Source organism: Xyrauchen texanus, chromosome 15 (genome assembly GCF_025860055.1).
Source record: "Xyrauchen texanus isolate HMW12.3.18 chromosome 15, RBS_HiC_50CHRs, whole genome shotgun sequence".
NCBI lineage: Eukaryota > Metazoa > Chordata > Actinopteri > Cypriniformes > Catostomidae > Xyrauchen > Xyrauchen texanus.
This window is the reverse complement of record NC_068290.1, coordinates 22356956-22381504: the sequence shown is the minus strand read 5'-3', so window position 1 is coordinate 22381504 and position 24549 is coordinate 22356956. Positions and strand designations below refer to the sequence as shown.

At 38.4% G+C, this 24549-nt stretch overlaps 1 protein-coding gene across 1 annotated transcript; it reads right to left on the bottom strand.

The window, feature by feature from the left end:
• Window positions 1-4591: 4591 nt before the first annotated feature.
• Window positions 4592-22318, bottom strand: si:dkey-79d12.5 (maternal B9.15 protein). Its single transcript, XM_052143378.1, has 5 exons — window positions 22112-22318; window positions 18888-19068; window positions 6902-7039; window positions 6433-6736; window positions 4592-6245 (listed from the first exon to the last, which is right to left on the bottom strand). The coding sequence occupies exons 2-5, from the start codon at window positions 19058-19060 to the stop codon at window positions 6051-6053; spliced, it is 810 nt and encodes a 269-aa protein (XP_051999338.1). The 5' UTR covers window positions 19061-19068; window positions 22112-22318; the 3' UTR covers window positions 4592-6050.
• Window positions 22319-24549: the final 2231 nt, after the last annotated feature.

The window sequence follows — 24549 nt, the reverse complement described above, 5'->3', positions numbered from 1 at the left end:
GAGTGCAATGGTAAGTACAATTAGTGTGGGTTGGTTAAGTGCTCGCAGAACAGATGTTTTTTTCAGCTGGTTCTTGAATGTTGCGAAGGTCACAGCAGATCGTGTGGAGGTTGGAATTTCATTCTACCACAGAGGAGCAGAGAAAGTGAATGATTGTGAAATGGACTTTGAGCCTCTTTGTGATGGGACCACTAGGCATTGCTCATTCATAGAACACAGAGAGTGAGTTGGAGCATATACCTCAAGAAGTGAATTGAAGTAAGAGGGTGTGGTTCCTTTGGCTGTCCTGAAAGACAGAGTCAAAGCCTTGAATTTGATGTGGGCAGCTCTAGGTAGCCAGTGGAGTGAAATTAAGAGTGGCGTGACATGAACCCTTTTTGGCTGATTGAGGACCAGACACGCTGCTCCATTCCGGACCATCTGCAGTGGCTTGTGTTAGCTGGAAGGCCAGCCAACAGAGCATTGCAGTAGTCCAGTCTTGAAATTACCAGAGCTTGGACAAGGAGCTGTGCAACATATTCAGACAGGAAAGGTCTGATTTTCCTGATGTTGTAAAGTGTGAATCAGTAAGACCAGGCGGTTGACGAGATGTGTGCAGTGAAATTAAGCTGGTCATCTACCACCACTCCCAGATTCCGGGCTGTTCTGATTGGTGTTAGTGTAGCTGAACCAAGAAGAAAAGTGAGGTTGTGGTCAACATATGGGTTGGCTGGGATCACAAGGAGTACTGTCTTGTCAAAGTTGAGCTGAAGGTGTCTTTCCTTCATCCAGGCCAAAATGTTTGAGAGGCAGGTAGAGATACGAGCTGAGACAGTAAGGTCATCAGGCTGGAATGACAGGTAGAGCTGCGTATCATCTGCGTAGCAGTGGTAGGAAAAGCCAAGTGCCTCAATGAACGGTCCCAGTGATGTTGTGTACATTGAAAAGAGGAGGGGACCAAGCACTGATCCTTGAGGAAACCCAGTGGTCAGCTAGTGTGTCTTCGACACCTTGAATGATCTGCCAGTGAGATATGACTCAAAACATACAAGCGCAGTTCCTGTGATACCCAGGTCAAAGAGGGTGGTCAGGAGTGTCTTGTGGTTCAGAGAAGTCAAGGAGGATGAGGACAGATGATTTGGAGTTAGCTCTTGCCAGTCGCAGGGTTTCAGCTACTGACAAGAGGGCAGTCTCTGTTGAGTGTCCTTTTTTGAAGCCAGACTAATGTCTGTCGAGTAGGTTGTTCTGTGAGAGAAAAGAAGACAACTGGATGAATATGACCCTCTCAAGAGTTTTAGACAGGAAGGGTAGGAGAAGCTGACACCTGTCTGTAGTTGTCAACTACTGTGGGGTTATGTGTTGTTTTTTTTAAGCAGTGGGGTTACTCTAGCCTGCTTGAATGTATTGCGAAAGTTTCCAGTTGTGAGAGATGCATTGATAATGTGTGTAAGTGCAGTTAAGATCGATGGAGAGGCAGCTTGCATAAGATGGGAGGAGATAAGGTCAAGTGGACAGGGGATAATAATCAATTTTAGCAGCAGAAACCCTAGTGGAATAAGAGGAGAGAAGTGCTTGATACTTACACAGGTCAGCAGGGTCTTTTGACTAGTGCCACTTTTTCACTGCAGCCCTCAGTTAAGTTTGGTGATCACAAACTGTGACAGCCAGGGGCTGGAGGGTGTGGCACATGCTGGCCTGGAGGTAAGAGACTCTATTAAGGCAAGAAGTTAATGCTGAGTAAAGACAAGAGCAATTGTAGCTTCATTTAAATCAAGTGAAGAGAAATGATTATTGGAGGGAAGGGATGCAGAGACTATGGAAGAGAAGCAAGTGGGTGAGCGAGAGCGAAGGTTGCGGCAGAAGGAGACCATAGGTGGAGTAAGAGGTAAAGAAGTGAGAGTAACAGAAAACTGAATGAAGAATCGGTCAGAGATATGTAGATGGGTAACGAGGGGATTATTGGAGATACAATTACATGTAAGGATGAGATCTAATGTATCCCAGCTCTGTGAGTTGTAGGGGTGTGCTGTCTTGTAAGGTCAAATGAGGTCAGAAGAGCTAGAAAGTCAGTAACTTGAGGCTTTTCCAGATGGATGTTAAAGTCCCCATGGAACATCAGCAGAGTGCCATCCTTTGGGAATGAGGACAGCAATACATCTAGCTCTTCAACAAAGTTTCCTAGTTGATCTGTGGGGCAACAGATGACCAAAACATGGATTTTAGCAGGATTAGTGGCAGTAATAACATGATATTCAAAAGTTGTGTTATTGCAGAGAGAATTTAAATGAGTTTGAAATGAGCAAACCAATTCTCCCACTTCACTCAGTCAGACTAGGGGTTTGGGTGCAAGTTAAGTCAGTTAAGAGAGCTGAGGGAGTTGCACTGTTGTCTCTGCAGATCCATGTATCAGACAGAGCCAAAACATTGAGTTGTTACTGACTGGTAAAGGCTGGAATAAAGTCAGCTTGTGACAGCTGACTGGCAGTTCCACAATCCAACAGAAATGGAGAGGGGCTGTGGAGAGGCTGTGCTAAGTGACCCAAGGTGCTCTGGAGTGCGTCGTCTGCAGCGTGTGCATACAGATTTTCACCTACATGAGACAACAGGAATGTACTGAAAACACATATTATGAGTAGAATAACTATATGAGAAAGAGAGAAGGGGCAAAACTTAGCATAGTGGCTGGCTCCTTGCCAGTGTCCTTGCTCAGTGGACTCATTCAGATAGACTTGCAGGTCTTTACCCGAGATCGTAGTAGATTCTTCAAGTCCTGTAAGTTGCAAGGTGGAGCGACTGTGGATAGGATTTGTTGGTCCAGCACATCCTTCAGATGCTTAATTGGATTGAGATCTGGGGAATTTGGAGGCCAGGGCAACACCTTGAACTCCTCATTATGCTCCTCAAACCATTCCTAGACAATCTGTGCAGTGTGACAGGGCGCATTATCCTGCTGAAAGAGGCCACTGTCTTCAGGGAATACCATTGCCATGAAGGGGTGTACCTGGTCTGCAAGGACATTTAGGTAGGTGGCACTTGCCAAACTGACATCCACATGAATGGCTGGATCCAGGGTTTCCCAGCAGAACATTGCCCAGAGTATCACACTCCTTCCACCGGCTTGTCGTCTTCCCACAGTGCATCCTGGTGCCATCACTTCCCCAGCTAAATGGCTCACATGTACACAGCCGTCCACGTAATGTAAAAGAAAATGGGACTAATTGGACCAGCCAGCATGCTTCCACTGCTCAAAGGTCCAGTTCCGATGCTTGCGAGCCCATTGTAGGCACTTTCGAAGATGGACAAGGATCATCATGGACACTCTGACTGGTCTGCGGCTACGCAGCCCCATACACAGCGATGCACTCTGTGTTGTGACACATTCCTCACATAACCATCATTAAAAGTTTCTGTGACTTGTGCTACATTAGATCTTCTGTCGGTTCGGACCAGACAGGATAGCCTTCGTTGCCTCGCACATCGATGAGCCTTGGGCTCTCAACACCCTTTTGCCGTTTTGTGGTTTGTCCCTACTCAGATCACTGTCAGTAGGTACTCACAACTGCTGACCGGGAGCACCCCACAAGCCTTGGCATTTCAGAGATGCTCTGGTCCAGTCGTCTGGGCATAACAATCTGGCCCAGTTCAAAGTCATTCAGGTCTTTACTCCTGCCCATTTCTACCATCAGGTCCTGCATTTAACATGTTGGCTATGAGAACTTATTGAATGCTTACCATCTAATCTACCCAGACCTTGACATGTGGCCTTGTTAGGAGGTTATCAACGTTATTCGCTTTATCTGTGAGGCTCATCAGTGTATTTTGCTTTTACATCGTTTATTAATCTTTATTAATGTTAGTTAATAAATATACTATTTGTTTATCATTAGTTCATGTTAGTTCATCATGTTAGTTCTTTTGATTTTTAAAATGTAACAAACTTGCTTTATGGAAAGTTGCAACGAGGAGGGTTCTAAAACACTTTAAAGATGTTTGAGCTTGTTAATTTTTAAGTCAATGAATAGAATAATAATGTGTAATGCTTTACAATTATTTTTTCACCCAATTCAAGTGTGGAGAAGTGCTTGACACCAAGTTGGTTTGTCCCCTCCCTTGCTACTGGCCCATGTGCCAACCCCTCCACTTGGCAAAGGTGGCACGTGTGCCTTCTGTTGTTGACCCATGGGCAAGCCTTTTAAACTACTCATCAATGTACATGCAGTCCATTTCCTAACCCACACCCTATGCTAATGGTACAGCCCACAGTGCAAATTGCAGGACAAAGAGATAAGTCAAATATTTAAAAAATAATTATGAATAAGTCTCAATTTAGAACAAGTAAAATTGAAGAAAATGAGAGAAAGGATAATGATCCATTCTTCAAATAACTGGAAAAATTTCAAATAATTTTTCTATTTCTACATTTGGATTGTATGGTCTGAAAAATGAATTGTAAAGTGTTACATGGACCATATTAATAGTAGAATTCTGAAAAAGATTAATTCCAGAATTAAACAAGACACTGTGTAATAGAGTAACAAATGCAATGTGTCAACTCTGTGAGATATTAATATCTCACAATAAACAATAAAATGGAAAAGGTTGTTGTTGTTTTATTAATAAAATAAATATTTGTAACAACAAGAAAATGTACAGAGAACCACAATTCATCTCATTACCCTTTTGCTAAGGCTTAAGCAATATTTACAGTGATTGCATAAGCACAAACAATTAGTCAAAAGAAGGCAGAGAAAGCATGCACAAATAAATATTCATTTGAAGTTCAAACTAAGAAAACAGTCAGAGGTTTGTAAAGGTAGAAACAGTTGTAAGTTGCATGTACAAAAATTAACTTGATTAAATTCTACAATAAAAACAAAGATACAAACAAAAGTACAGTAAAATTCCAATGTTGAAAGGCATTTATATTTTAAGACAAACCCTTCACCCCTTTAAAAGTTTAAATCAGTCATTATCGTGTACTTAATAAAAATAAGATTTAGATACTGTACCATTATTTTGGTATACTGGAACAATAAACAAGCAGCAGTGGTGGGATGGGAACAGTATACACTATTACATGCAATTCAATTAAAAATAAAAATCAGCATCTCTCTTTAGGACCAAAAGACAATCTATTATGTACAAACAAACATTGGCTGCAACACCTGAATCACAAATTATTGTGATTCAGATATTATTACCGCCTAGGGTTTTTGAAATAAATTACAATACAATAACAATTTACTTAACAAAGGTATAAGTTCTACAGCATCACTGTGCATTAAATCAAGCACAATTAATGAGATAAAATCTTTATATTAATGCAGTCCTTTCTACATCCTAAGCAGATATGATTATTAAATCTTGAGCTGATATGATTCCACAGTGAATGAGTAAATTCACATTAGTCAGGAGCAATATCTATAGCATAGGCAGCAAAAAGTATTTATTCAACTGCAAGAGCTTTCTTTGGCTTCAATATATAAAATTAAGTTTTGTATAGAAGAGGTATATGTGACTTAGTATTTTCAGAGGTATTGCTGACTTTAAAGGCAATCACACCTGAGGTGAACTGCTGGTTGGTCTATTTATATTCTGGAATGTGTTTTCATTGTGAAATATTACATTAACTCAATATTTTCTATTGCATAAAATACCACTTAAACACATTATATAAATAATAATGTTAAAAATTGACTACATAAGCAGGCATAAAAGGTGCGATTTCAAAACACTTCCAAATATACAGCAATTCAACTTTGGCAAAGTACAGTAGTTGAGAAATATTCCTGTAAAGTTTGTGAACAAGCAAAAACAGATTGATTTGGTGCAAGAGCAGTTTGAATAAATTATTTTGTTTAAGGTTTAATATTATTAGGAAAACCTAAATAATAACAGAGTAAGTGAAAAGGAAAAATTTTCTAAAGTGTTGGCATGTTTGACATGAATCTCAAATATTTTATAATTTCATTATGAAAAGCTATTAAAAGCTCTTCAGAGTGGCCGATATGCCTCACAGTATACATATACTCCAACATACCAGGTGTATGTGCTAATTGGGTTTGAGTTCTTCATCCTTTCACTGTCCCCCAAGTTTGCAAAGTAGCGTGAGGCACAATGAACTGAGGGGAGGATTTGGGGAGGATGTAATAAGCAAACATGGGAGAAGGTGCCGGTGCACATATGGTCGTGAAGCACATGCCTCTCTTTTTCTTGAACTGGGGCCACATTAGTGTAGGGTGATAAAAGTACTGCGGACCAGGGATCTGTTAATGACAGAGATCACATTTAGAATGTCAATCTATAGAGCTGTAATTCAAATCAATGTCTAAAATACAGGCATAAGTGCATAAGTAATTCTGATGTTTCAGTCTGCAGTACGGATGATCATTCAGCTTGAATGTAGCAGCCCCCAGCTCAAGTAATCTTAAAGAAATGGATCACGATATTTACCTGAGCTTGAGGAAACTTGCGTGGCCCTCTTGGTTCCCTTGCCTTGGATCTTGTTGTAGGACTTGCATTCTTTACTACTTTCTCTTCCTCTTTTTTTGTTACTTCCCCTTTCATCTCCTCTTCTGTATCACTTGGGACAGCTGATCCACAGTCAGAGGAGGTCGCTGAGTGATAGTCAGAGGTTTCCAGATTCACAGAATCCACTAGGCTAAAAGTGTCATCCTGATTATAGTGAATCTTCTTTACGTCCTCCTCTTCTTTTTCGAAGTGAGCCACTGTAAAATATCTGCAGTTCTCTCCTGAGCTACAAGGAAACATGAATGTAAGTGATTACTTCTAACTTTAAATGATTAGTGATCATGTATAATTATATATAAAAAGAGGTTGATCGATCAAAACAGTTTTTCTTTGATTTGACAAACATCACTGTCAAACCTCAGGCCTAACATTGAAATATTTTAAAACTTACCGTACACACACATCCATTGGATCAATCCATACTGTGATCTCATGAGGAAAGCCCAATTCAGATGGCTTTATGCCACTCTCCAAGCACGCTTGTAACACTGATTTATCACAGGGAACTCCTTCATTTAGTCTTATGCATCTGAGGAATCATAGAAGGGAGGAAAAGAGTGAAGTAATATTATGAATATCGTGATTTATTTATCTTTTTTCCTTACTTGGTTTTGAAATGTTCTTGCTTTTTATTTTTATAAATTTTATTATCTCGTATTTCAGTGTATTTATGTACATACTGTGGGCTAGTGCCTTTACATGACTTTGTCATTTGTTAATGCTTGAACTCTGCAGGTCCAGAGCAGAATTAAGATGATTAATTAAGCTGAAAGGGGAGGAGTTTAATGTATTTAATGGCCAAGCTAAGCAGTGGTGAGTATTGTGGCATTGTGTGAAGATTTGTCAAACTGGACAGTTTAGGTGTAGTTGGGGTTTTCATGTTTGCTGTTTTTAGTTGCTACGATGCATAGAAACATTCAAGGCACTTTCAAAGTCCGAGAAGCACAGGGCCAAAATCAGACCTGGCTCCTGTGGCACCTGCATCCAGAGGTCTTGTCTCTTCACCTCCTGGTCTTTGGAACCCTCTGCAAATGGCTGCTCAGTATTTGAGACCTTTGAGTGGTGATTCCAAAAACCTTGCTAAGATCCTCTTGCTTTTCAGTCCAAGCAACTAATGCAAGTTCCAGTGAAGCCATTGGACTGGAAATATCCTGTACTGAGTGAATTTGCAGTGGATTTTCAGTTGAGACAGCCTGTAACTCCTAGCTGTTCGGTGTGGACTGAGTACGGTACTTGTAGAAGCAAAGCAAGACTTTAGTAACGGTCATTTGATCCAGCTATCTGGTCTTACTTTGGGAGGATGTTTTGCTCTTGGTGAAGACTTTGATTCTAAGGTGATCATCTTTGAGAATGAGCTACAGGACTGCAATAGTGTGCTGATGGTGAGAACTGTGTACATTGTAGTTGAGTATGAACATCTGCTTCTAACCACTGCAATCGTTTTACAAATGACCAATGAGCTTGTCTACACCTTTGCCCTTACACCCCGGAGACATTTTCTGGAATTCCGATTTTCAGGGCTGATAGTGCAAGCATTGGCATTCTGTGTCATTATCCAAGGTAAAAGATATTGCGCCTTTCAGCAGTTTAATTCATAGTGCTTTCTAAGGCAAGCATCACTTATAATTGCTTGTATGTAGGCTAAGAGTTTGTTCTAGACCCATAAATTAAGCATAACATATTGTGCGACCCGTGTTCCCTGATACCAAGTGCCTTTAAGGCATGTCGGTATATTTGGTGGCAGTTTTATCTTTCAAGGCTTCTAGCTACTTGCAAGTAGCTAAACTATTTTAAGTTGCCCTTTTTTACGTACTTTGCTACACTACTAGCCCTTAATGGGTAGCTGACTATGTTGACGCTAATTTAAGAAAATATTTAATACCTCTTAATGCGGCAAGTCATTGAAACCAATAGTGACACATTGGTTATTTACTATTTCACTTAAAAGCTGCATGGGCTCAACTAAATGGAGTTGCTTGTTTGAACTGGTTCATTTTTAAATGTAAGCATGGCTACTTTTAGATGGTTACTACAATGCTGTTTGGCAGCCATATTGGTAGCTCCCTTGGACTGCTTTATCTAGTTCTACATGTACAGCTTTAGCCAACTTTAACTAGGAATGCAATCTTGGTAACTCAATTGTCTTTAGGTGCTTTGTGGATTGCAAGACCACAGGTTCAACTCCTACTTCCTGTCTCAAACTCGGATGGACAAAATACAATTCCATTTAGAAGCCTTCATTTTCCAGCAGGGAGACAGTCATTCATTATCTACATCACAGGCATTCTGAAGGCCACTCTTGTCACCACACCCCCTGATTCCCAGCACAAGTCTTGTTCCTTCTATGCCAATGGGTGAGTTTCTTAACATATTGAGTTTCCTCAAGTTGAAGGAGCAGTATCTCAATTCCAAATTGCAGGTGGTTTGCTGCTGATGGCAATGACCAAGTTTGTGGTTGTTGTGACTCGACATGTGGCTCTGACAGTGGAAGTGCCTCCGCTCCCTATACAGGTCTGTAACTTGTTTTTTTTAAGGTGCGTTACCGTCAACAAGACACACGTTGCATAGCTTTTGTTTTGTGCTAATTTTCAGGTCCTCAATGGGAAGGGGAAGACCACCTTTGGTCCTATCATGTTTCAGGGGCAGAGAAAGCATAATTAAAAATAAAATAAAATATATAACTAACCTTCAAGGCCAATAACAATGTCTACATTAGGGTTTACTTTTACAAACATAACTTTTTCTTCCCATCTCTTTTCAGCAGTGACTCTTTCCTTTAAAAAACATTAACATAAATATTCGAAAGGGTTTTGAGGAGACGTGTGAAACTTGTTAAAACAATTGCGCAAAGCAGAGCTACGATCGTACACAACGGTAAGTCCTTGACAATCACGGTCATAGCCGTTTTGAGAAAATTAGATTGAGAAATGAATTGATTTGTTAACATCTAAGGTCATGGCTTTTTCAATTATCATTTGAATTTTTTTAAACCTTGTTTTGATTTTATATTTTAGGTTTTGTTTTGAAGTGTAATTTGAGTAATTTGGTGTCATTTTATTTATTTTTCAAAATCGATCGGTACGAGTGAAGTGCGTTCCGATACAATCACCATTAATACTAGCCATGATTTTGTGTATCTGTAGATGAATCAAATTAAAGTTTTACACCCCCAAAAAAGTGAATACTTTCCGGATGCACTGTATTGAGACCAAAGTTCACCCTCCATATTGCCCAATTTAGTGAAGTGCATCAATACCTCCTGCAGCAAAGCACCCCCACAACATGATGCTGTCATGTTCACACTTTGGATGGTTCTTTGGCTTGCAAGCCTCACCCTTTTTCCTCCAAACATAACAAATGTCATTATGGCCAAACAGTTCAATTTGTTTAATTAGACCGGAGGCCATTTCTCCAAAAAGTAATGTCTTTGTCCCCATGTGCACTAGCAAACAGTAGTCTGGCTTTTTATGGCAGTTTTGGAGCAGAGGCTTCTTCCTTTGCTGAGCAGCCTTTGAAGTTATGTCAATATTGGACCCGTTTTACTGTAGATATAGATACTTGTCTACCTGTTTCCTCCAGCATTTTCACAAGGTAATTTGCTGTTGTTCTGGGATTGATTAGCACTTTTCGCACCAAACTGTGGTTAGTTACCGCCTCACATCCACTGAGTCTGGGCCGTCTACATCAGCTCCATGTCAGGATGATGTAGCAAGCCAGCCCTTAGGGGAATTCTCGCTGATGATTTTCCTCTGGAGCAGACGCAAGACTCAAGCATGGTCAGCACCTTCAGCCGCACATTGCACTTGCATATCTGCATTTCTCAAATGATCGGTTTTATCGAGTAACGCAGGACACTCCGAAAAAGGAAGATACAACCCAGTTGTTAATACCAAGGAGCCATCGCAAAATGTTGTTCCAGTCGGCTCATCATAGTCCGATGGCAGGTCATATGGGACAGGAGAATACACTAAGCCGTCTCATGGCCCATTTCTATTGGCCAGACATGCACAGGGATGTTAGCCAGTGGTGTGCGACATGCTGCCAATGTCAGCTGGCGAATCTGCTGCCACTCAAAGCACCATTACACTCTTCCGTTGATCAAGGTTCCCTTTGATAGAGTTGGCATGGACCTTGTTAGGCCATTAGAACGGTCAGTACGTGGGCATTGTTTTGTTTATTCTGGTGGACTAGGCAACATGATACCTGGAAGCAGTGCCTCTTCACAATATCTCAGCACATAGTGTTTCGGAAGCACTCTTCAGAATAATCTCCCAAGTGGGGATTCCAAAAGAAATTACATAAACTATGCGAGCTGTATGAATTATTCGGTATTAAATCGATTCGTAAAGCGTGTAGAATCCACAAATGGACGGCTTGGTCGAACGATTTAATAAAACCTTAAAAAATATTATTCATAAGTTTGTGCACAATGATGCTCTGAATTGGGATAGGTCCACAGATCGGGGACACAGATGGCTGTCAAAGACTCTCTCCAGAAAGGGGGAAGCCAGACTGTTCCCCCAGCCTGAGTTGGGCGGTGGAGGTGAGGACATGGTTGAGCGCCCGTCTGAATGTGGTAAGGGCATCCACATTCAATGTGGTATCGTTTGAAAGCTTAGAATCTGAACTTTTTCACAGATAACCATCACTTCTGTTACTGTTATATTACAAAAAAAAATAACAATAGGCCTGAAAACCTTTGTCACAAATCAGCGCCACCTAGAGGTAATGTGGTAGAAATATTAATATGAAAATAAGTCTTTCCATTTTTAAAAAGACAAATCATATATCAAATAAAAGCTCTCTTTCTCAGGAAGGTATTTATTTTGTTGCCCTAATACCAAAGTTAGAAAATGTTCAAAAGAATTGTAAAGTGAAATATGACTTCTATTAGACATCAAATACAAATGTCTCTTATGTGTCAATCGCTGCTGTAATAGCTAAACTTTATATCTGGTTTTAACTTGGGCGGTTTTAAAAAATGTAGCCTTTATTTTTTTACTGTGAGCTTGCTTATGTGAATAATCCAATGTTATTAGATTAGATTAGATTCAACTTTATTGTCATTGTGCAGAGTACAAGTACAAAGACAACGAAATACAGTTTGCATCCAACCAGAAGTGCAAAAAAAGCAGAAATGTGCAATGTTCAAATTCAAGTGTAGACAGGTGGTGCAAAGGCAGGACAAGAAATGTATTGCATTAAAAGAGCAGAATAAATATGGCTATGTAATATGAACAACATGTACAGATATGTACAATGTAGTAGCAGTGACATTAAAAGTAGAAAGAATAATATAGATATGCAGTATATTGGCAGAATATATATATATATATAATAAGCGTAAATATGGATGTTCTGTATGAAACATATAGACACATATGTACAACTATGTGCAGTGTGGTAACATTATAAGAGCATGTGCAGGATGAATAGTATGAAGAGCAGTAGAATATGGCTATGCATAGGTGTAATTACAGTATGTACATATTTAAATAAATAAATAGAAAAGAATGGGAGGGATAGGGGTCAAAGCTAGAGGATGCAGAGCTAGAGTTCAGTAGGGTGACAGCCGCAGGAAAGAAGCTTCCTCTGAACCTGCTGGTTCAGGTGTGGAGGGACCTGAAACGCCTCCCGGAGGGGAGTGGGGTGAACAGTCTGTGGTTGGGGTGGGAACAGTCTTTGATGCTGTGTGCCTTACGCAAGCATCGTTTGCCCTGGATGGCCTCGATGGAGGGGAGTGAGGAACCGGTGATGCGTTGGGCAGTTTTCACCACACTCTGCAGTGCTTTACAGTCATGGGCAGAGCAGTTGCTATACCAAACAGTAACAAAGTTGGTGAGGATGCTCTCGATGGTGCAGCGGTAGAAGTATGCTAAACAAATCATTGTTTGTTATATACTGATGATAAAATCCTGATTGAGGTTCTAGTCCACTCAGTGTCATATCAGAGATTGAATATCTATGGACGACCACAACGGAGGGCTAAAATGCGTTAGAGCACCACCTACATTTCATATCAACATTTTGTGATCTTAAAAAGAAAAAAAAATTATAGTACTTGCTGCCATCTTTTTGGAGGGAAATGGAGTGAACAGAACCAGAATTACATGCTTACAAAGTAGGACAACAAAAAACATAAAATATATTATTTGAAAAAATTAGACAAATTTTTGGCAATTAGTCCACAGTAGGCTGCATGATTTGGGGGAAAGTCATATTGCGGTTAATAGTGCGATTTGCGATATAATAATCAAATTGTATCATGCGTTAACTTGCTTGGTTATCAAGGAAAATGCACAAATAAATGACTGAATGCTGAAATGTGTATTTCTCAACTCAAACATACAAACTAGCAACAACTATAAATGCAGTGTTTTCAAATTAAAATACTGTTTACAAAATTAAATAATAACATCTTTGTATTACTACAAACTTGTTATTTTCTCAATATTACACCTAAATAAAATGCAACAATAACTAAGAACATACACATTTTCACAAAAATGAGATTGTCCAAACAAACAGGTACATTTAAGCAGGATGTAAGTTGTACTTTGTATAAACTCTGAAATCTCTCACGGTATCGACTCCCGGTCAGATTTGGTCTCTTCAGCGACTGGTTGAAGCGGCTCTGACCGCACCGAGAATGACAGTTTTTGAGTTTGTGTTTATTGACATGGCACACTCCCGTGTTATATTAACTTTAAGGATAAAATAAAGATTTATTGCAAACCTGTGATCTGTGTTTCCATCAGACACTCGAGCTGCAGACAGCGGGAGTGAGAGACAAGCATCTCCGTGTTAGAGTGCGCATCACCCGGCGGAACTTTATATCTCTCCCGGTCTCGACTCCCGGTCAGATTTGGTCTCTTCCGCGACTGGTTAAAGCAGCTCTGACCGCACAGAGAATGACAGTTTTGGAGTTTGTGCTTTTTTTCATGCCACGCTCCCGTATTATATTAACTTTAATTATTGATTAAATAAAGACATATCGCCAAGCCGTGATCTGTATTTCTGTGTTATTTTTTTCTGGCCACCAGTTCAGTGTCGGTCTTCCCTGCATCCATCTTCAACTGATTTCTATGAGGTGCCCCTAGGGACATTATTCAGAATTACCATGCACATACATGTACTTTTCCTCACATACACATATGAAACCAAATTCATTCACATACTATAGTGAAATGCTCACACACATACAAGTGAAATGCTTTTACAAACACAACTGAAACGCTCTCATACATACAACTGAAAATATTACGCTCACACAAACAACTGAAATGCTCTCACACACACAACTGAAATGCTCACACACACACACAACTGAAATGCTCTCACACACACAACTGAAATGCTCACAACCACGCAACTGAAACGCACTCACACACACAACTGAAACGCGCTCTCACACACACAAGTGAAATGCTCTCATACATACAACTAAAATGATTACACTCTCACACACACAACTGAAAAGCATTTCAGTATGTTGTATGCAAGCATTTCAGTTGAAACGGAAGGTGGTTAAAGTACCCACTCCACTCCAGTTGGTGGCAGTAGTGCACCTCAAGACGAATGACTAGAAGCTGTTGAAAGAAAGCATATAGGCGGTGGGCCGAGTCCGTCTATCTCATTTAGTTTTTGATTTGATAGTTACCCAGCAGCTGTCTGGCTCATTTTTTTTATTTGTTTGTATGAATAATTCACAAAAAGATTACCGATTGTTTCCAACGCCAATTGTTGCACATTAAAGTATAAAAATAGATTTAATTTCGCTAGCTGATCACAAACGTTGGCCGGAGTGAGATCCAATCAACGCTTGTGTTGTTACCTTGTTGAATTGATTTGGCCAATCACGTTATTCGTTGAACCGGCGTCGCGTGACTCGCGCCAGTCTGAAGCCAAATGAGTCTACAACCCAACCTGGAGAGACCGGTGTGTCTCGGCAAGACAACGTCAATGTAAGATTTGTTTTACAATGATTATACACCCCTATATCTTAATGCTTTTCATATAAGTTGTATTTAAGACTGCAAGCTATACTTCGTCGTGAATATATGCGTTGTCGTTGATGAGAACAGTAGCCACGAAAGAATGTTGGTAGTGGAGCAGTAAAGCTAGGTCTAACGGTATGTTGCTTAGGCTAATCCAAATCATTCGGTACATAGACAATGAACTAAGCAAAGAGTATTCAAATACGGGATTATTACGGGTAAATATTTAAACGGGAAGACAGTAGGAAATAATTTGACAGGTATGTCAAGGTTGGATTGGTTTATAGCAAGCTACCTAGGCTACAAGTAAGCTAGACTAATTATCAGCTAAAAAGAGTGCAAAGCAAAACAAATAAATTATTTCAAATCAACTTTATAGTGGTAGTCATGGAGTTATATAAGCCATTTATGGTTGATCGTCTCAGTTTATACAATGACACAATTCTGTGCATGGTAGCTTATGTGATTTAAAATTATCTAGTAATGTGTGCTTTCTGTGTTTATTTATCTGAATATAATTCAGTTGTTTATCTAACACACAGACACGGACAGGACAACATCATATCTCTCCACACCCAAATGACTACAGAGGTGATCGTTGACAATCATCACATCAACAGCACCATGAATGGAGCAGGTCAAGATCACGGAGTTGCTTAGTATCCACATCACAGATGACCCATCTTGATCTATCGACACCACCAACAGAACCTGGCCAAGAAAGTCCAAAAACCTCTGCACTTCCTCCCACAGTTGAGGAAGGCTCATCTCCCACAAATCCATCCCCTTAACTTTCTATAGGGGAATCATAGAGAGCCTCTTCCTTCCACCCCCACCCTCCAATAACCTAAGGGCAGCTGATTGACTCTTGCACAAATACACTGGTAGTTTACACTATGATGCTTCTACATTGGTTTATTTTTTTTATTTTTAAATTTGCTATGAACATTTGACCCCACATACACAAATACTGCACTGCCTTTTGCTACTTGTCATGTCATCCACTTGCACTGAAATACTATATTAATTAGGGATGAGTCACGATTTTCGAATATTCGATTAGTTGATTTTATTATAGAATATTGAATAGGATGTGCGGGATGATTGTCTTTAAAAAAATCCCCATGTTTTAGTTGTGGTTATAAGTTGCAATCCTAAATTCACATAATATTTTTATACATTTTATAAATATATTCTTAATATTTGTTGTTTTTGTTTCTATGTTTGAGCTTATATATCTCAATATTAATAACAGTCTGGTTAATTTTGAGTCTTGAAATGTAAACTCTCAAGGGTTGGCTTTCTAAATATATGTTGGTTATGTGTATATTCAGAATGACTTCTGAGCAGCAACCTTTTTATTTTGGGGATGTCATGAATGCATCACTTGCCAAAATTGGGGCTGACTAGTAAGGGGTTAAACGTATATAAATGAAACGTTTTATATAAAAATTATACATTTGATACAAACCTTCACTGTTGTTAGCTGCATTTTCTATCTTCTTACGTGCTCTTCTTATGTGTTCTTTGTTGGTGAAGAGCATGTAGCATTCTCTGTGAAATCCAACATTAGCCGGCACATCTTGGACGTCTTCGAATTTAAGTTAAATGCCAATACGGCTTTTTCAGCTACTGTACTCTCTGTGGTTTGCAGGTTCACCCATAAATTTGTACATTGAACAATCTTTGCCCAACTTGTCTGGGAAAGGGGGGTTACAGGGCTTTTTACATTTGAGGCTAAATGGATAAAACACCTCATTTTTACCTCAGTATTACTGAACTACAGAACTAAATTTACATTTTTAATGATTTACAGCAAAATTGTAATTTCAAGAACGCAGCTTCCTGGTCATCTGTGTTCATTATTTACATTGGTTGTCAAGGAAACGGAGGTTTTCTAACGTTATGATTAGTACTCCTGCTTATTTGCCGGTTTAAAAAAGTAAGAGTTTGTAAGGACATTTTGCGTCAAATGTGCAAACAACAAAGTTGGAAACAATGTCTGTAGTACTTATACGATTTTATTACATGACCTCAGCAAAAAAAGACTTACACAGCTGTGAGGTAAGTATTAAATTCATAATTTCGAGGTCCGGCTCATCGCCTAATAGTAAAAAAACGCGCCTTCAACAACATAAGCGACTGGTGACCGTTAGTTCGCCCGCCAATTGCGCTACACCAATGTCTTCCCAACAACAGCAAAGAACATTAGTCGATGCAGCGGGCTTGCTGAACATCATATTGGCTTCAGCGAGACCATCAGAACACTGTCAAATGCCACAACAATGGCAGCAGCCGACGTTGCAACTCAAGTGTGGACGTCGATGGACGATCACCTAGCGTCGCTCTTCCTTCCGCCAGCGTAGCAGCGTTGCATTGTCAACTGCAGGTCCAGTCAGGAGAACGTGCTCCACCACGTTATCAAGCACAGCAATGTTTCAGCCCATGGACGTCAGGCAAAGGAGAACAAGGTAAGTTAGCTAGAAACCAGCTTGCTTCAGCTTGTCATTTTTATTTCCTAATGACGAAAATGGGTGTTTGGAGGATACATCACGTTATCTACAGCTAACTTAAGTTAGGTGCTGTGATTAGTGGTCTTCCTAGTTTTAAAAATGACAAGCTGAAGCAAGCTGGTTTCTAGCTAACTTAACCTTGTTCTCCTTTTGCCTGACGTCCATGGGCTGAAACATTGCTGTGCTTGATAACGTGGTGGAGCACGCTCTTCCTGACTGGACCTGCAGTTGACAATGCAACGCTGCTACGCTGGCGGAAGGGAAGAGCTACGCTAGGTGATCGCCCATCGACGTGTCCACACTTGGAGTTGCAACGGTCGGCTGCTGCCCGATTGTTGTGGCATTTGACAGTGTTCTGATGGTCTCCGCTGAAGCCAATATGGTGTTCAGCAAGCCCGCTGCATCAACTAATGTTCTTTGCTGTTGTTGGGAAGACATTGGTGTAGCGCAATTGGCGGGCTTAACTAACGGTCAACAGTCGCTATGTTGTGGAAGGCGCGGTTTTCTACTATGCTTTCTTTCAACAGCTTCTAGTTATTCGTCTTGAGGTGCACTACTGCCACCAACTGGAGTGGAGTGGGTACTTTAACCACCTTCCGTTTCAACTGAAATGCTTGCATACAACATACTGAAATGCTTGCATACAACATACTGAAATGCTTTTCAGTTGTGTGTGTGAGAGTGTAATCATTTTAGTTGTATGTATGAGAGCATTTCACTTGTGTGTGTGAGAGCGCGTTTCAGTTGTGTGTGTGAGTGCGTTTCAGTTGCGTGTGTGAGAGCATTTCAGATGCGTGTGTGAGAGCATTTCAGTTGCGTGTGTGAGAGCATTTCAGTTGCGTGTGTGTGTGTGTGAGCATTTCAGTTGTGTGTGTGAGAGCATTTCAGTTGTGTGTGTGTGAGCATTTCAGTTGTGTGTGTGAGCGTAATATTTTCAGTTGTATGTATGAGAGCGTTTCAGTTGTGTTTGTAAAAGCATTTCACTTGTATGTGTGTGAGCATTTCACTATAGTATGTGAATGAATTTGGTTTCATATGTGTATGTGAGAGGAAAAGTACATGTATGTGCATGGTAATTCTGAATAATGTCCCTAGGGGCACCTCATAGATTTCCACCCTGAACACCGGAAACTCACATGACATGACCACACGTGCCACTCCTTAACTGAGACTGACTGGTCATCTTTATTAGCGATGTAGAAAATGGGCAAACAGCTCTCCGAGTGAATGGGCAGTCATGCCCACACATCACATGCACTTATTTATTTAATAAAATCGCAGCATTTGCTGTCATATAATCGCACAGACTGACATCATGATTGCGATATGATTACTCATGCAGCACTAGTCCACAGTATGTTTAAATGGTGAGCTTTTAAATTTGTGAGTGAAAAATTGCAGGTGGCAGCCCAAAAATGTCCCAGAGTGGAAGAGTTAAGCAAAACTTAAAAAAAATTGTTTAATTAGGTTTTAAATGTTAATTCAATAGATATGGTCAAAACAATGACAATTATTTAGACTATTTCTGATTGTCAAAGGTAATGAAACATGTCCGCAGATCATGCAATTTACTTCAGTGGTTTCTCTGATATACAGCAACTGTGTGAACTTCTGAGAAAAGGTGTAGCATCATTTGATTGTAGATGCTACCTATTTTTCTTATTATCTGTTCATAATTTAAAAAAATGTAAGTGTGGCTTAAGTGTGCAAATAATTTTTGTGAGCACTGTGTCTTTAATAAATCGCTTTTTAAGGTGGCATTTAAAGTTTTATTTACTTTCTATACTGTGACACATTTAATAAAAAGTAATATATATATATATATATATATATATTTCATTTCACCTCTTTCCTTGAATTGTATTACCTGTATGCCTGTCCCTTGCTAGGGTTGTCTGGGTACCAGTGGTCTGTGAACTTCTCAAAAAGAAGTTCTTGTAGCTTAGCAGCAAACTGTTTGGCTTTTATTTCTTCTACACCTCCACGTTCCACCGCCAAGCATTTCAGAAAGTTCACTCCAGCACTCACTTCTCTCTTCATCCTTACCACTGCAGAGAAAAATCCAATTGAAATTCCAATTATTAGGTTTCATTATACTTACAAATCAAAATGTTATGAAAATACACTGAGGTGTTGAGGTGAGCTGTGATCATATCTGATCGCCCTCCTGTATTTCATTGTATATGTTTGTATACATTTTCCTTTATAAAGCAAATTTCAGGTTAAGGCCTGGAAAAAGCATTTTTCAATTTAGCTAAATTTAGGTTAACTTGGATAAGAAGCAAATAAATGTTTTTATTCAACCTGTCAGAAGCAATGACATTTGCTGAATAAATTCCCATCCTCCACCACAAACCTGAAACACCTACATTGCTGTAGGTCACCTTTGTTAGCATAGTAATACCACCCTCTCTCTGAGAGAGTAAGTTCTCTGAACACTGTGCTTGTTGTTTGTCCTGACACCTGTTGCAACTGTGTGTCAGCTATTATTTAGCTCCATCATATGTGAAGACTTGTTGAATTGACATGTCACAGCTGTAATTTGCATTAAAGGCAAATTATATACAAATAAGAAAAAAACAGTTGCTCATTTTACAACAGTATCCTGTATTACTAGCCTAAATAAAGTGTATTGTTGTAAATTAGGTCCTGCACACGAACATGGATCCTTTTCTCAATAGATTGCAGTAGAGGTTGGAAACAATGCAAATTAATATGAGCATAGTGCGTTCATCATGAACAAGATACCTGACTTTGACCGTAACCAATTCAAGAGGAAATAGGCCTATGTAAAATAGACAGTGTACCATGGCAAATTTATTTTGAAGACACATAGCGTATCAATGTGGCTTATTACATTACACCACTGAGTGAGTTGTTTATGTACATTTGTAACAATTGTGTAGGAACAATAAGTGTCTGTGTTGTTCTAAACCTCCTTTCTTTCACTGATTAAATCAAAATGACGGCATGACAATTATAAATCACCCTTTTACCCCTGATTTTTATATGTGTCCTCCTGATATGTTGACGTTTTTAGCCTAAAATACAGTATCACACCAAAAGCTACAGAACGATATACAACAATCTGTAAATTGTTATTATGTAAATTAAGTCCATAAAAGCTCAAATAATCATCAAACACATTAACATTAAAAAGTATAGCCACAAGATGTAAACATCATTCATATGAACATGATTTTCTTGTGAAAAAATCACTTACTAAACATATTTGTGTAAAGTTATATCCAGTATTACTGTACATCTTCCAGGATTTCAGGATTTTGTTGTCACGACATGTAATGCTGGATATAACTTTACACAGTTAAGGTACAAGCATTATCACAATAAATTAAGTTAACATGTATAATAATATTTACATCTTGTCAGTGGCTATACTTTTATGCTATTATGTGTAATTTAGCATTTATAGACAAGCCCCATTTACTTCCATTGCATGAACATTACCGTAACAGCGATTTTTGCTTTTTTTAAATACATTTTTTTTGGGGGTTAAAAACATTGTCACAAAAGCTATTAATTGAGCTTAACTTGTATTGAAGATCCAATATTCCTTTAGCTTTTCATTCCTCAAATGACAACTGTCCCAATAAATATTTGTATAACTTGCAAAAGATGCAGGGCTAGTCATCGTAGGTCTAGTCTTTTGTTACAGTGACTCAAAGAAAAAAATATGATACCATCTGATATTTACATAACTAAGTAGACTAAGCAAAGAAACAGTCCTTATAAAAGTGCTGGTTCTGCTTGACGCAGCCCGAGGGTGCAATATTATGCAAACTTTGAGCAACACATAAGTGTCCAGTCATGCCTTAGTCAGAATGCTGATACGAGTGACACAATAATAAGTCATTCAAGAGTAAGTCTCTTTAAAAAAAAAAAGTCTCAACTTGCCTCTGTTTTCCACTTAAATGTCAGACAGTTGGGTTTCTGATGACAGAATCTGCAAAATGCTATATAAAGCAGAATGTCATGATGCAGGTGCATGGTTTCAGTTGGGTTTCAAAGCAGCTGCTCCACATTTACAGCATCCTCACTCACATGTTGTGAGCACGTCAACAGCTGTTCAAAGATTTTGTTTGGGCAATGTCTAGGCTGTGACCTCATTTATCTGAGAATACACTGCACAATCATCACATTAAGGTATGGAATTAAATTAATTTTGAAGAGGAGTGGAGGCTGGAACAGAGTTGTGTATAAAGATCAGATTTGATGTTTAATGCAACAATTGATTAAAGGGATAGTTCACCCAAAAATTAAAATGCTCTCACCATTTATTCACCGCTTTTATTCTTCTATAAACAAAGATTTTTAGAAGAATATCTCAACTCGCAAAATATATCGCAAATTAATGGGTACCAAAATTGTTAAGCTCCAAAATGGAGTTTATTTGTGTTATTTTAAGCAGATTCTCAAAAGTGAATATCATATCAAAATGTTATTTCTCATTTTAAAAGTTTGGCTATTGTCAATTATAAAGGACTACAGCGCAGCGAGAGGATCATAACTCAGGCACGTGCTAGACGGACACCACATGCTCTAATTTGAGGGCTTCAAGCAAGCGAAATAAATAAAAACAAACATCTATTTAAATGTCATCATCAAATGAAGTTGTCATTTTCGCGGTTAAATTCAAATTGTTACGACTTTGTCTCCATTATTCTGTGATATACATGCTAATACATTATAGCAGTATTGACTGCATCATCGGAAATTCCCAACGAGAAACCCCGAAATCAGACAATATTATTACTTTCTGTTTGTCTGTCAGATATTTTCAGGCCAAATTGACGTCTCTAGAATGATTAATGTCTCTTGTAAAGAAGACTTGTAAATGTTCCTTTAGAGATAACTTACAAGCAGCCTACAGTTCATTATACCTAAAAACCCACGTATTGCATTGAAACATCATCACCAAGATAATCGTAGTTTAACTTTGTTCATCTATGTAAGGGAAAACGCTATAAGTTTCACAACTTAATGAGCTGTACTTCCAGTAAACAATCAAGAAATAGTCTAATATTTTATCCTATATATAGTACGATAGAACTCATTATGGTAATTCCTTACCAAAATAAGCCTTGCCGAATAAACCGTTTTCTTTGCCTCTTCTAATTCCTCAAAACTGTTATGTCCAAATAGGTTGGAAACCTGAATAAGCACGTTTCCTTGTTGTAGTAGACTCGAACTGTTCCACGTGTCTTCATTCGTGTTGGGCTCAGCTGAAGAACAAACACGTCCTATTACCGTCAACGATTATCATATTACTCACTTCCTTCGGAGGGGAATCACTGTAGACGCTAAAAAACTAAAATGATTCACTTCCTCGTCCGTACAGTACAGTTCAACGCCCATCTTACATTTATGCCTGCAGTTAGCCAAATATGGGCAATGGTACTTAATCGTGAAGTAAAGGAAATAAAATGTGTGCATTTAAAGTTTTATTTACTTTCTATACTGTGATGCATTTAAAAAATAAAAATAAATAAATAAATAATATATATATATATATATATATATATATATATATATATATATATAGAGGTGAAATATCTCATTTCACCTCTTTCCTTGAATTGTATTTACCTGTATGCCTGTCCTTTGCTAGGGTTGTCTGGGTACCAGTGGTCTGTGAACTTCTCAAGCAGACAAAATAATATTTATTCATTTGATAAATTAAAATGATTTGTAAACCCTGTAACACATGTGTTTGTATGTATGTTATGAGTGGTACATTCTATTTGGCTTTATTTTGAAGTGCTGAATGAGTGGTCAGAGAGGCACTAAGTGTTTAGCCTCATTAATGGACCTCAAATATTGAGGTTTATTTTTACATTTATGCCTGCAGTTATTAAAGATGTCTATAAAATGTTCACTGTTTATTTGTTTGTGTGTGTTGTCTTAAAATATTAACGAGCCTTTGATTGTTTAGTGTACACTGACTGTGTTAAACTAGCATTATACATTACTACATTGAGGCAAATATTACACATATTTAAAAATATATATTATGCAGAGATTAAAGGAAACAGATAGCAATACATAAGAGCACATAACATACACAAGTTGATTCTTAGCACAAGATCAATCAGAATCAATAAAGACTGATAAATCTGATAAAGCCCAATAAAGACTGAATTACTTGAACATGGTTGTCATTAGATGCTTCACTTAGCTGACAAATTCTTTATCATCAAGAAGATGGCACAAAAGTGTAGCCTCTAATTCCACAGGCATACATTATTTAAAATGTAACATTACAGCATTAATATAGTCAGTAATTGCAAAGCATAGGTTGTTGAAATGTTGACAGAGGGTGATTTTCTCCTAATATGCAGCAGGTGGCACAACTGATCCCTTCTCTCCTCTTGTGCTCTCTCTCTCTCTCAATTTTCAATTTAAAGTACTTTATTGGCATGATTGTGTTTACATACAATATTGCCAAAGCATTAATATAATGGTAATGACAAGACAAATAATAATGATAAGATAAAATAAGGTGCCAGGTAATGAATCAAATAAAATTAAAAACTAGAAATAACAATATACACTATATAATATAAAATAAAATATGCATTTAACAGGACATTATGAACATAAGATAATAAAAGTACTGTGAATGAAGTACATTAAGGCAGTAATTGGTTTCTGAGGGTGTGCAGCTCAAAAGTTTAACTGCAATTGATGCATGATGGTCCTCCCCCAGTAACACCAGCATCTGATCGGTTTCTGCCAAACTGGAAAACTGTGGCATGAGGTTTGAGAGTTTGTGGAGGTATCTCTCTCTTAACTCTGTAAATTTCTCACAGTGAAGGAGAAAGTGTGTCCCCCCTCTCTCTTTCTTTCAATTTTAATTTAAAAAGTACTTTATTGGCATGATTGTGTTTACATACATTATTGCCAAAGCATTAATACACAAAACAGATAATGACAAGACAAATAATAATAATAAAATAGTAACAAATAACAATAAAGATATAATTAAAATAAGGTACCAGGTAATGAATCAAATCAAATAAAAACTATAATAACAATATACACTATATAATATAAAATAAGCATTTAACAGGACATTATGAACATAAGAAAATAAAAGTACTGTGAGTACGCAGTGAGATCATAGAGCTCAGATCATGTCTCATCTGCTAAATCAAGAGCAAATAATAGCCAAAAGAGGACTTAGATTAAAAGAGAGAGAGGGTCAGAAGGCCATTACCGATATTCAATACATTTTCTTGTGAGATCCATTAATGTTTCAGTGGGATAATCAATTTGAATATATGATGTAACGAAATTGAAAAATTGTGTAATTCTCTCGGTTTCCTCCTACAATTGTCTTTCCTCAATGCCTGTATACATTCTTGGTTCCAGATTCCTTGTCAGTGGTTAGTTCCGGTTCTGAGCTAGTAGATTGTTTGGATTTTTTCCTGGAGGCCATTGAACAAGCAATTAATTTGATCAAAAAGCCATGGGTAATTTGGACTAACTTGAATGAAGTTTTACGTGAT